The 12,442-nt window shown below is 46.0% G+C and overlaps 1 protein-coding gene and 1 non-coding gene across 3 annotated transcripts in view; one reads left to right on the top strand and one right to left on the bottom strand.

Moving 5' to 3' along the window:
- The window catches only part of LOC115133252 (protein TANC1-like), a 57,392-nt gene that overhangs the window by 34,549 nt on the left and 10,401 nt on the right, over positions 1 to 12,442 (top strand). For both annotated transcript variants that reach the window (XM_065018801.1, XM_065018799.1), the window contains exons 7-16: positions 742 to 911; positions 2,943 to 3,174; positions 4,775 to 4,941; positions 6,617 to 6,925; positions 7,186 to 7,386; positions 7,585 to 7,797; positions 7,998 to 8,120; positions 8,243 to 8,479; positions 8,760 to 8,966; positions 9,080 to 9,161. In XM_065018801.1, coding sequence (XP_064874873.1) covers positions 742 to 911; positions 2,943 to 3,174; positions 4,775 to 4,941; positions 6,617 to 6,925; positions 7,186 to 7,386; positions 7,585 to 7,797; positions 7,998 to 8,120; positions 8,243 to 8,479; positions 8,760 to 8,966; positions 9,080 to 9,161 — 1,941 coding nt within the window. The remainder of the gene's footprint in view (positions 1 to 741; positions 912 to 2,942; positions 3,175 to 4,774; positions 4,942 to 6,616; positions 6,926 to 7,185; positions 7,387 to 7,584; positions 7,798 to 7,997; positions 8,121 to 8,242; positions 8,480 to 8,759; positions 8,967 to 9,079; positions 9,162 to 12,442) is intronic.
- Positions 10,705 to 10,777, bottom strand: trnat-ugu (transfer RNA threonine (anticodon UGU)). Its single transcript has one exon. It is a non-coding gene; the product is annotated as a tRNA-Thr (tRNA).

Raw genomic sequence — 12,442 nt, 5'->3', positions numbered from 1 at the left:
ATTCACATTTTTCATTATGAGTTTGACAATTTTAGAACTAGGCAAGCCAACCCGAAATTGTCTACCTTGAGATCCGTCATACTTTTTCCGAACCATCACTCTCAAGTAGCAGGGTCCATCAGATATTTTGGTCCTAGCGGATGAGCCACACAAAGATACAGGAATAAAACCTTTGAAAGCTATGACTGATTGTGTGGTGATTGGTGTTACACAAACGCAAGCGTTGCTACGTCAGTAGCTAGGTACAGTACCGCACTTTTCTCCCACCATCCATGGTCGTGAATTCACACCGCATATCATTTTCTCGGGTCCCCATCCAGCAAATTGATACAGTGCATCATATGGCACGCCAGTAATGACATCAAGTAATGACATCATTTAGGTTAAGAGTAGGAATCTGCTTTCATGTGCCTACTCAGGGAAATATATTATAGACAGTGACCTAATTATAGTGCACGATGATAAATGCCTGACAGAGACTGAAGTGATTTGCCATTGTGACTCAGGGCCTTATTTAATTAACATTGTTTACTGGAGATCTGTTTAGATCCATTATGGAAACCAGTCCACAATGATGCTTTTAACATGCTCTCTCGTAGTCACAGCACAAGATTTTGTATTTTTTTTGTCTCGTCATGAGTGCTGGTTTTCAAAAAACTCACTGAATGATTATTATTCTCCAACTTCCATTGAAAAAGTAATGACAGTCCACATGTGTGTCTTGCTGTGTCCCTCTTGCAGGTGGGGATAGGGGGACAGACGGAGCCTCCAAACAGCCGCCCCAGCCCAGCACCCCCACCACAGACCACCAGCCCAGCACCCCCACCACAGACCCCCAGCCCAGTGAAACAACCTGCCCCGGGACACCAGAGGCACACCGAGACGATGCTGTCAAACGCCTGGCCAGCAAGGTACGTACACACAAACACATACATACACAAACACAGACACCTCTGGATCTTTAATCCAATCACACAATTCTGGGTTGTCAATCAAAAAAAGAATTGCATGTAAGGTGATATACTTATTGAGTCATTTTATTTGACATTTTAGTCATTTAACAGACATGAAAGAGGAAGACATCACAAAACAGTTCCGAGAGCTGGGACTTAAAAAATACTCATTATTTCAAAACTATGCATTTTGCTGATAGAATCTTATCGTCCCAAGTCCTTGATTATTTATATCATAGGTTCTGGTCCTCTTTTTTATTTTTAAGAAGAAGAATGGCCATAATCAAATCAAATCAATTTTTATTTATATAGCCCTTCGTACATCAGCTGATATCTCAAAGTGCTGTACAGAAACCCAGCCTAAAACCCCAAACAGCAAGCAATGCAGGTGTAGAAGCACGGTGGCTAGGAAAAACTCCCTAGAAAGGCCAAAACCTAGGAAGAAACCTAGAGAGGAACCAGGCTATGTGGGGTGGCCAATCCTCTTCTGGCTGTGCCGGGTGGAGATTATAACAGAGCATGGCCAAGATGTTTAAATGTTCATAAATGACCAGCATGGTTGAATAATAATAAGGCAGAACAGTTGAAACTGGAGCAGCAGCATGGCCAGGTGGACTGGGGACAGCAAGGAGTCATCATGTCAGGTAGTCCTGGGGCATGGTCCTAGGGCTCAGGTCCTCCGAGAGAGAGAAAGAAAGAGAGAAGGAGAGAATTAGAGAACGCACACTTAGATTCACACAGGACACCGAATAGGACAGGAGAAGTACTCCAGATATAACAAACTGACCCTAGCCCCCCGACACATAAACTCCTGCAGCATAAATACTGGAGGCTAATCCCTCTCACCCCCCCCCCTTAAAAGATTTAGATGCACTACTGTTCCACTGGATGTCATAAGGTGAAAGCACCAATTTGTAAGTCGCTCTGGATAAGAGCGTCTGCTAAATGACTTAAATGTAAATGTAAATGTGAGGCTGAGACAGGAGGGGTCAGGAGACACTGTGGCCCCATCCGAGGACACCCCCGGACAGGGCCAAACAGGAAGGATATAACCCCACCCACTTTGCCAAAGCACAGCCCCCACACCACCACATAATGTAAGCTCTTTATGGTAAAACAAATAAATACAAGTACATTTGAGAATGTTTACGGCCCTTAGGAGAGGCATGGCTGTTTTTGTCTTGTTCTACAGTATTAAACTTACCAAATGTTATTGATAACTAGCAAGTAGTTTACTGACTTTGGGTGTCAGGGACTCGAGAAATATGTCCGTTTAACTCAACCAGAGCTAATGTTTTTTTTAGTTATCCATAGGATATAGTGCATTTGTCATTTTAGGGAATTATCACTTCGACAAATGTGTGATGACCATTAAATAATATATCTGACGACATGATTAGAAAGAAGGAAGGCTCTTTTCTTTATTTAATCATTAAATGTCTGTACTTTTCCATTGAAATGCAAATAATTGTAACATTCTGTGCCAGATATAACCTAAGGTTCTAATTGTGATTCTTTCCCCCACTTAGTATTTTGATACTCTGCACTTTAGGTACCTTGAATGGGTTCTGAAAGAAGTATTCAATTCAAAACAGTTAATAATGAATAATTAATAAAAACCATCGAGTCCCAAAGAAAGCAGTCCTGTCGGTTTTTGTTTCTTAGGAAGAGTGTGTTTACTCTTAACATCCCTGGTATGTTTTTCCCCCGTTCTATTAAGTGGATCCGTCATGGCTGCTTGATTAGCCAATCTGCTAATTAGCAACTAATTGCAGTCACTTTAGCCTAATGGAGTAAATCAAATGCTGATTTGTGAGATGGAGATATTCAAAGTCTGTTGAGGACTTACTTCTCTGGAAAGTTCAAGACACTCATGGCAGTCAAAACACTGAAAGAGCGTTATTGAAGTGCTCAATTAGGGAGCCTCTCTTTCTCTCACTCCCCCCCCCCCCCCCCTCTCACTCTCTCTCTCTCTCTCTCTCTCTCCAGGTGGTGTCCTACCACTTCTGCCAGGCTGACAACACCTACACCTGCCTGGTCCCAGAGTTTGTGCACAGTGTCGCCGCCCTGCTGTCCAGAGCGCCACAGCTCAGCGGCTACAGGGAGCTGCTGCTAAAGGAACCTCATATACAGAGCATGCTCAGTCTGCGCTCCTGTGTCCAGGACCCCATCGCTGCCTTCCGCAGGGGAGTCCTGGAGCCCCTCGTCAACCTGCGGAAGGGTATCTACTAACTTACTCCTGCAGTCTCCATGTTCTCACCCTGCTTCAACCCCTCCCCACCCCCTTCATCCACTTCTGTAAGTGGTAACACCTGCAGCTGCTACTCACCAGCTAGACGTCACCTCCAACCCCTCCTCTTACAGTTTGATGAATTGTCATGCGCCCCCTGAAACGGTTGATTAGGACTCCGTGGTGTGCTCCTAGATCATTTTGGGATAATAAGGTCACTAGTTAAAAACGCTACAGACCGTGACACAATTCTAACTTCAAAAACAACATAACTTCAAACAAAAACCTTTTCCACTTTGGGAGTATCCATACCAATCAATATGCATTTACACAGGCAGCCCAATTTTGATCTTTTGCCCAATTGTTGGCAAAAAAGCTGATCTGATTGGTTAAAAGACCAATTAGTCAAAAAAATTATTGGAACGTGCAGCCTTAGATCAGTATTTTAGCAATGATCAGCATTATAAGGCTGCTTATACACAGGCAGCCAGATTCTGATATTTTCCCACTAATTAGTCTTCGGACCAATCAAATCAGCACTTTTGCCAATAATTGGACAAAAGATCAGAATTGGGCTGCCTGTGTAAACGCTGCCTCAGTGCTTTAATCCAGTGTATTATTCTTACTGTATGGCATAAAACAAGAGGGCAGGACTTGCAAGGTCACTGCAGTACATAACAGGCCATATCAATGTAAGAGACCATCTCTGGTAGATCTCATGATATAGTAGCCAGTCAGCCTGATCAATAGGTTGTTAGTTCAGTAGCCTCCACCACAGGTCCTCCGTCTTTATGATGTGGACTAGTGGATGACTGTGACAGAGTGTATAGAGTGATATAAGCTCCACACAGTCAGGGAGGGCTGTATTAGAGGCTGCGTCGACGGCTCAGCTAGACTGGAACAGGATAGATATGCCTCTGTGATCACCCCCCCCCCCCTATCTCCTGTCTTATTAAAAGTAATGGTTGCGATGATGAGGGGCCCGTACAGGAGACTGAGGAGAGGTGACTGGTGTTCTCACCCTCCATCTGAGGTGCAAGTCCCTCTGTGACATTACTCATGAAGTATAAAATGGGAAAGGGGAATGGAAGCAGGGCTGGTCTAAAGAAGGGCACTACATAGGGACTAGGGTATCATTTTGGATGGACCCCAGGTTAGATATTCCAGAGCCTGCACACGTCGATCTCTTACCCCTGAGCCTGATAAACGGCACTGTGTCTTTTCGGCTGGTGTTCCATTGAGTACCACAACCTCCTTTCTTTCTTTCTGACATTAATGGTGGCATTTTGACAATGCAGCACTGTGGAATTCAACCATATCACTTCAAACAGTTGCGGCGGCATGTACAGTATTTCAAAATACGTTTGGAACACAGCAGTTATGTGCCTTACATTTACGTCCTAAACCTGCTTCAATTATTGCCCGTATCTTATGTACTTGTTCTCTCTCTCTCTCACACACTTTCTCTCTCTCTCTCTCTCTCTCTCTCTCTCACTTTCTCTCTTTCTCGCTCTTACTCCAACTCCCGCTCTCTCCTCTCCCATCTTCCCCGTTTCTCCCAATTCCACCACCCCTCTGTTTCCCTGTGTAGAAAGGAAGATCCCGGAAGAAGACTTCATCCTCCTGGTTGATGGTCTGAACGAGGCAGAGTTCCACAAGCCGGACTACGGAGACACCGTCGCCTCCTTCATCACCAAGATCGTCTCCAAGTTCCCCTCCTGGCTCAAACTGTTGGTCACTGTCAGGACCTGTCTGCTGGTGAGGAGAGGACAGTCACAAAGCACAGATAAACGATCGTAACCAATGTATGTGAGTGATGCATTTGCCTCTACCCAGGGACCCAGGCTTTTGTTGGTACAGTACAGTCTGTTAGAGTCTTGTCTATGCACCGTAGAAACTATGGTTCGAGTCTCTGATACAGCGCTCACTTTCTCCTGCTATACTTTAACTAAAAGAAGCTTAGTACATCTGGGTTTGCCCATAGTTCACTGGCCTTGTGTATGGTATGGCTTTGCTGGTCTGACCCAGGGGTACAGTAGCTCAGTCTAGCTGGTCAGCTTACTCCACCATGGCCCGTTGGCGGTGGTTTCCTCCAACATGTTGGCTGGCCACTGATCCTTCCGGCTGCCTAACACAGTTTTCCCATAATCCTCCTGGATTACCACTCCGGGCCGTAATGCTCCTGGGAGCCTGCCTGACGTTATGTAACAGGAGTGCTGAGGACACCACACGCCACTACAGTGTGTGTGTGTGTGTGTGTGTGTTGGCAAGGTATGTTAGATGTTGATCCCCCTGCCTGCTCTCTATCCTCTCTCATCTCCCAATTGGTCCTTTCACAGGAAGTTGCCAATATCCTGTTTTAGGCACGGTCCCATCGAGGTTGCTATGCAACCAGGGCACTGTGAAATCATTGGATCACCGCACTTTAATCAAATCGTGCATGCACAGCAAGGAAATGAAACAGCAATAATAATTTCATAATAACTTAGGTATTGCATTTGATTTATTCGTTTATGGCTGTAATTTTCTTCTCCTGGCTCAAACGTCACCATTTCTGATGGCATCTGTCATCTGAAGAGATTTGATGTGAATCGGTGAGAAAGCTGGCAGAATGAGAGTCAGTGGAATTGTGGCTCCCTATCCCCTATATACAGCTGTAGGATCTTAATTTGATCACCCCTTTTAGTGCTGAGAATTTTCATGCACCACAGGAAATGCAGAAAAGACTTGTGATTGACATAAATTCACTGAAAACCCGCAGTAAAACACGGTTACATTAATAGCATTGCACTCTTCATGTAGCCTAACTTTGGCCAGCACATGTTTGCCGAACCACCAATCAAGCAACATTATGGACTAAACGTTCCTATCCTGTTGCTGCGGGTTTATTTTGCTGTGACAATACTGGTCAAATGAAGATCCTACAGAAGAAGTGCCTGCGTACAGTGTTACACAATTACTGTATTTCATGTTTCCGTGAGTCAGAAGAAGCAGCAGCTTGAAGAGATGTAATGGGTGCCATCCTCTCCCTGACTAATCTGTTGTCCTGGCACATACAGCACCACCATAGTGAGCCAACGATGTTCTCATCCTCACTTGTATTATTCAGTGTTTTTTCCTCTTTCATGTTACCTGTCACAACTAGAAGAACGGGTTCTCTCTGCTCTGAGGCCGGAGCTGGAGGATAGAATTGTACTGTGTTGTATTGATTTTGTACTGCAGACTCTTGGGTGGGAAGTTGCGGTGTGCTCCTGGGCTCATGGTTGTATTGCGTGTGGACTAAGTTCAACTCTGAGATATAACCAAGCTACGTTACACTTTGATCGAGAATGCAGTGTATGATATATACGGTTTCAGGAGACCCATTATTGTCAGACATAAATCCACGACATATAGAATTTGACAATATAATCGCTGTCTCCTGTCTCCCCAGGAGATCACCACCCTCCTACCCTTCTCCAGACTCTCACTGGACGACTTCCCAGAGAGCAGCGAGATCGGCGGGGACCTTAGCGACTACATCCAACACCGGGTCATCGTCAGCCCCGAGATTGCCGCCAACGTCACCACGCCCAACGGCACCGTCCCCGACCCCCTCCTCCTCAGCAAGTTCAACACCCACCTGGCCTCTCGCAGCCAGGGCTCCTTCCTCTACCTAAAACTGACCCTGGACCTGTTCCAGAGGGCCCACCTGGTTCTCAAGGGAGGCAACTACATGGTAGTGCCCGTCTCTCTGGCTGAGGTGAAGGAATTAATACATTTTATTTGGCAAATCTTTCAAAATACATGGTTTCCCAGACAGATTAAACCTAGTCCTGGACTGAACAGCATGGTCAATGGAGAATCTCCATTGAAAATCGTTTTTTAGTCCAGTACTACACTTAATCTGTGCCTGGGACACCAGCCCATAGAGTTGCTCCAGCGAAGGAAGTACAACACGCAGGATTCAAAACACAATCAAGTCAACCAACTTATTTCCATTGTGGTCCTCTTTATCATCAGGTGTACCTGCTGCAGTGCCATGCGGGGTTCGAAGGGGACCAAACCTTCGAGCGGGTGCTGCCCGTACTCAACGTGGTGCTGGCCTCGTTACACCCGCTGACGGACGAGCAGCTGTTCCGGGCGCTGAACGCTGGGGGCGTGAGAGGAGAGATGTCCTGGGAGGACTTCCAACAACGCCTGGAGACCCTGGCCTGCGTCCTGGTGAGGAGAGAACACGTAAAATACTATTGCGACACGGCCGTACGTTGTTAGCTAGATCAGGTGGTAGTATACAACCATTTCATTGAGTGACGTTCACTCTGTGGGAGTTGCACTTGGCTCCCAGTGATAGTAACTATCTCAGCAACTTGTGGATTTATGACGACAACCTCTATCTGATCTTGTGCCGTGTCCCTCTAGGTGAGACGCAGGGACGGCACCCGCATGCTCTTCCATCCCTCCTTTAGAGAGTGGCTCGTGTGGAGGGCGGACGGAGAGAGCACCCACTTCCTCTGTGACCCCAGGAGTGGCCATGCTCTGTTGGCCTTCATGTTCTCCAGACAGGAGAGCAAGCTGAACCGGCAGCAGACCATGGAGCTGGGACATCATATCCTGAAAGCACACATCTTCAAGGTACCAGCTAGTATGCCTGAATGGACTACTAATGGGACGTTAATCCAAAGACTATCTGAGTTCAAATATGACAGTACAATAGCTTCCCTCCTCTTCCTCTCTCCTCTTCCTCTCATACACTGAGGGGGGGGGGGGTCGATGGTGCGCTATGGAAGTTTTGAACCAGAGTGTTTCTCTCTCCTTATCTCTGCCTCTCTCAGGGTCAGAGTAAGAGGACAGGTGTGTCCTCCAGTGTTCTGCAGGCTCTGTGGGTGAGCTGTAGCACTGACAGCCTCTCTGCCGCCCTGGCCTCCCTCAGGAATCTCTACACACCCAACGTCAAGGTGAGACACACACACACACACCTCTGCACACCCAACCTCTGCACACCCAACATCAAGGTGAGAGACTCACATGCACGCATATACACATACGCACAACTTTTAAAAAACAATTGTACCTACAGGTGAGTCGTCTGCTGATGCTGGGCGGGGCGAGTGTGAGCGGGCGTTCAGAGGTGCTTGGTCGTTCCCCTGTGCTGGGTGTGCACGCCCACCTGGGTCACCTTGAAATGGTGTCCCTGCTGCTGGAGCTGGGAGCGCCCGTAGACGGAGCCTCGGACAGCGGCATGACCCCCCTCTGTCTAGCCGCCGCAGCAGGACACACAGGACTGGCCAGCCTGCTCTGTAAGAAGGGAGCCAAGGTCAGTGGTCAGTTGTTAGTCCCATGCCGCTATCTCACCTTGTTGACAATTCCACCAAAATGTCAATCAAGTTGGAAGTTGATCTGCTGTGGGTTGTTGCAAAGCTTTACCGTTTCATAACTTAGAATATATAGTCATGCATCATAACTATCTGCTTCTATTTGCTCTTTGGTGTTTAGGCTAGGTTACTGTAAATACGGTTGTGACAACTGTTGGTGTTCCAAGGGCTGTGTAAAAACATTGGATTCATTGATTGATTGATCTGTGTTTCTCCCTCTAGGTGGGCCATGTTGATAAGAGTGGTCAGTGTGCCCTGGTCCATGCTGGGCTGAGGGGCCACCCAGACATCATCCACTACCTGCTGAACCAGGACTGGGGCCCCACAGAGGCCCCGGAGGGCCAACAGCAGCATGGTGTGAAGAGCAGTGCGAAGGGCCAGGCCTTACAACAGGCCCTGACGGCCGCCTGCAGCATGGGACACACTCACGTAGGCTACTGCATACACACACTGACGAACACACACACCGTGTGCTCTCTTCAGATTCAACTTTTGTGTATTGCTTATAATAGTTATGGTGTTTAATATGGTCTCATTGTCAGGTTGCGAAGAGCTTACTGGAGCTGAAAGAGGACGATTTGGCTGTGCAGATAGACGCTCCCGACACGCTTTGGGGAGAGACGGGTACAGTGCACTTTACCTTTGTCTGTATAATAATGGGTTTTTTTCTTCTGTTTTCTGTTGCTTGTTTTTGCTGCCTCTCGAAAGGTGTTTTTTACCAAGCAGAGATCATTTGTTGTCATTCACTTCCCAGTGAGCCTCTCAGGTGGTCTCCACTTGCCCACTGTACGTTTAATGTTTGCTGTAGCGTAGGATGCAAGCGAAGTGATATTGAGCCCGTGTGTTTGCTCTGGACTCAGAGATGTAGGTGAGCTCACTGGGGAAGAGAGGTTTGAAGAGTGTACAGTACTTGAGCTACCAACCGTACTTAAGATGGCAGGTTACACTGACGGACTTTAAGCGGCGCTGGTGGTTAGTAATAGTTTGAAATGGATCATATATTGCATATTTTGCAGGTAGTCTAGCGGTTAAGAGAGAAAGGCAGCTGGTTTGAATCCCTGCGCGGACGAAGTGCAAAATCTGCCGATGTGCCCTTGAGCAAGGCACTTAAACCTTAATTGCTCCTGCAAGTTTCTCTGGATAAGAGCGTCTGTAAAATGTTGAAAAGAGAAAGATCTGGTAACATTGGATGTATGATCCTGTTACGGTGAAGCTGGTGTAGATATCAGATGGTGTTACCTCCATCTTCTAAAAGGATGTTCAGCAAACCTGTCTGGGTTCTTATATCCCTTATACTCTAATACAATCATAGGTGTTTCTCTGCTCTCAGTAAATACATGGGCTGGGGGATAGACAGCGCTCAACCACTGCCAATTGGAAGCATACATACAAATGCTGGCTGCCGGTACCAACATTTGTAAGCCAATCCTGAATGAAAATAACCTGGCTAATGCAAATATAGACTACTAAATAGGGCTATTGAAGGAAATCATGTATTTATGGGCGATAAAATAAACAATAGTGCCGATTTTAATGGCCTTCGTTTGTTTTATTGTTTGCGTTTACCATTCAGTCTAGCGTTGTTTTATTTTCATAAATATTGGTTTTTACATCGACAAATCCTCCCATGGTAGTCTTGATACTCTGCTGTACACCGAATGATTTTCCCTTCAGCTCTAATCTATTCGGTGAAATGAATCCTTGAATACTTTTCCCTGTGAAATTGTCCTCTCTCTATGCAAATGTGTTCCCGTGCCTGGTGGCTTCTCATTAGTGGAGAAGAATTAAGTTATTCTCCCTGGAGGGAGGACAATTGTCTACCTCCTCTGTGGATGAGACGCCAAAGGTTTACTGTATGTGAATGAAATAACATGGAACAGATAAATAACTATCGTAGCTGTAGCAGCTGTGTGTGTCTGTCGTCTACACAAGGTCAGTGACATATGTGAGAGTTGTCAGAAGTAGTATTTATTGCTGTGGGGAAGTAGTTGATAGAACTGGACAGCATCAATGGATCATGTTTTTAATCTTGTTGGTGAACTAGCTGTAGGAGCCATTCAACTCATTGGCCCCATTCAACCTATTCAACTCACTGGCCCCATTTAAAAAATAATATTTTCAATATGAGAATCTCCCTTTTGAATCAAAATATTTGATCCCACAATCAAGGCCCCAGCGAGAATTGAACTCGCGACCCCTGGTTTACAAGACCAGTGCTCTAACCACTGAGCTATGGAGCCTTGCCTATTAATACCTTACTGCAACAGGATATTTACATATCACACCCAGCTTACTCGAAAACAGACAGAAGACCACACCCAGAGACATATTTATAAATATATGACTCTGGCCACACCTATTGTGACATTACTGACTCTACCACACAGCTGTTGGTTGGAGCAATCTGGCCAAACCAGCTGAGCTAGGCTGATGGCACGAGGCCTCTCATGTCTGGTAAAAGCAACTGACAGCTCTCCTCTCACTGTGCATGTGGTCTGCACGTCAGCCAGGGTAACAGACTCCTCCACGTTTCTTCAAACTCTCCTCAGATATTTGACATTGACAACAGAAGCACAGCTGTTCAGGCATGAATCCGCAATTGCGTATTGATTTATGAGTCAGTGATGCACGTCTGCCTTATCTTAGATTGAGAAGTGTTGAGTCACAAGACAAAGTATTCCTAAATGTATCAATCACAGCCACCATTTTTATTTTATTATGAAAGTGTTTCGTTATCTCAACTTTTTTTTGCTCTGGCGTGAAGGGAAATTAGATAACGGAAATGAAATGAGTGAGGTGATTTGTAATTGAGTATGTGCTCATGTGGAACCATCGGTGGGACAGATGGGGAGGGCGTACCCTACACTGCGCCCACAGATGTCAATCATGTCATCATTCCCTCCCCACTGGCTTCCAGAACCAGATGGGTGATGTCACCTCTCCTGTGAGTATTTCATCATCCCAGCCAAGGTGAAGCAGGAGGCTGCATCAAAGAAAGGAAAATACAATTTCATTGGTTGCGTACACATATTAAGTACACAGTGAAATGCTTGTGTTTTTAGCTCCAACAATGCAGTAATACCTAACAATACAAAACAATATACACAAATCCAACAAATCCAAATAAAGGAATTAAGAGATATCTGGACTAGCAATGTCAGAGTCCAGATTCTAAATATATATGTGTATGATAGTGTGTATAGACAGTATATGAATAGAAAAGGTGTGTACTGGAGTAGTTATACAGGATGAGCCTTGACTAGAATACAGTATATACATATAAAGTGGGTAAAACAGTATTTAAACATTATTAATGTGACCAGTGTTCAATAACTCTGTACATAGTGTAGAGGTCTCTACGGTGCAGGTAGAGTAATGGGTGCTAGCCGGCTAGTAACAGTCTCTACGGTGCAGGTAGAGTAATGAGTGCTAGCCGGCTAGTAACAGTCTCTACGGTGCAGGTAGAGTAATGGGTGCTAGCCGGCTAGTAACAGTCTCTAAGGTGCAGGTAGAGTAATGGGTGCTAGCCGGCTAGTAACAGTCTCTACGGTGCAGGTAGAGTAATGGGTGCTAGCCGGCTAGTAACAGTCTCTACGGTGCAGGTAGAGTAATGGGTGCTAGCCGGCTAGTAACAGTCTCTACGGTGCAGGTAGAGTAATGGGTGCTAGCCGGCTAGTAACAGTCTCTACGGTGCAGGTAGAGTAATGGGTGCTAGCCGGCTAGTAACAGTCTCTAAGGTGCAGGTAGAGTAATGGGTGCTAGCCGGCTAGTAACAGTCTCTAAGGTGCAGGTAGAGTAATGGGTGCTAGCAGGTAGAGTAATGGGTGCTAGTAACAGTCTCTACGGTGCAGGTAGAGTAATGGGTGCTAGCCGGCTAGTAACAGTCTCTACGGTGCAGGTAGAGT

Source organism: Oncorhynchus nerka, linkage group LG5 (assembly GCF_034236695.1).
Source record: "Oncorhynchus nerka isolate Pitt River linkage group LG5, Oner_Uvic_2.0, whole genome shotgun sequence".
Taxonomy (NCBI): Eukaryota; Metazoa; Chordata; class Actinopteri; order Salmoniformes; family Salmonidae; genus Oncorhynchus; species Oncorhynchus nerka.
This window is presented reverse-complemented; position numbering and strand designations above follow the sequence as displayed.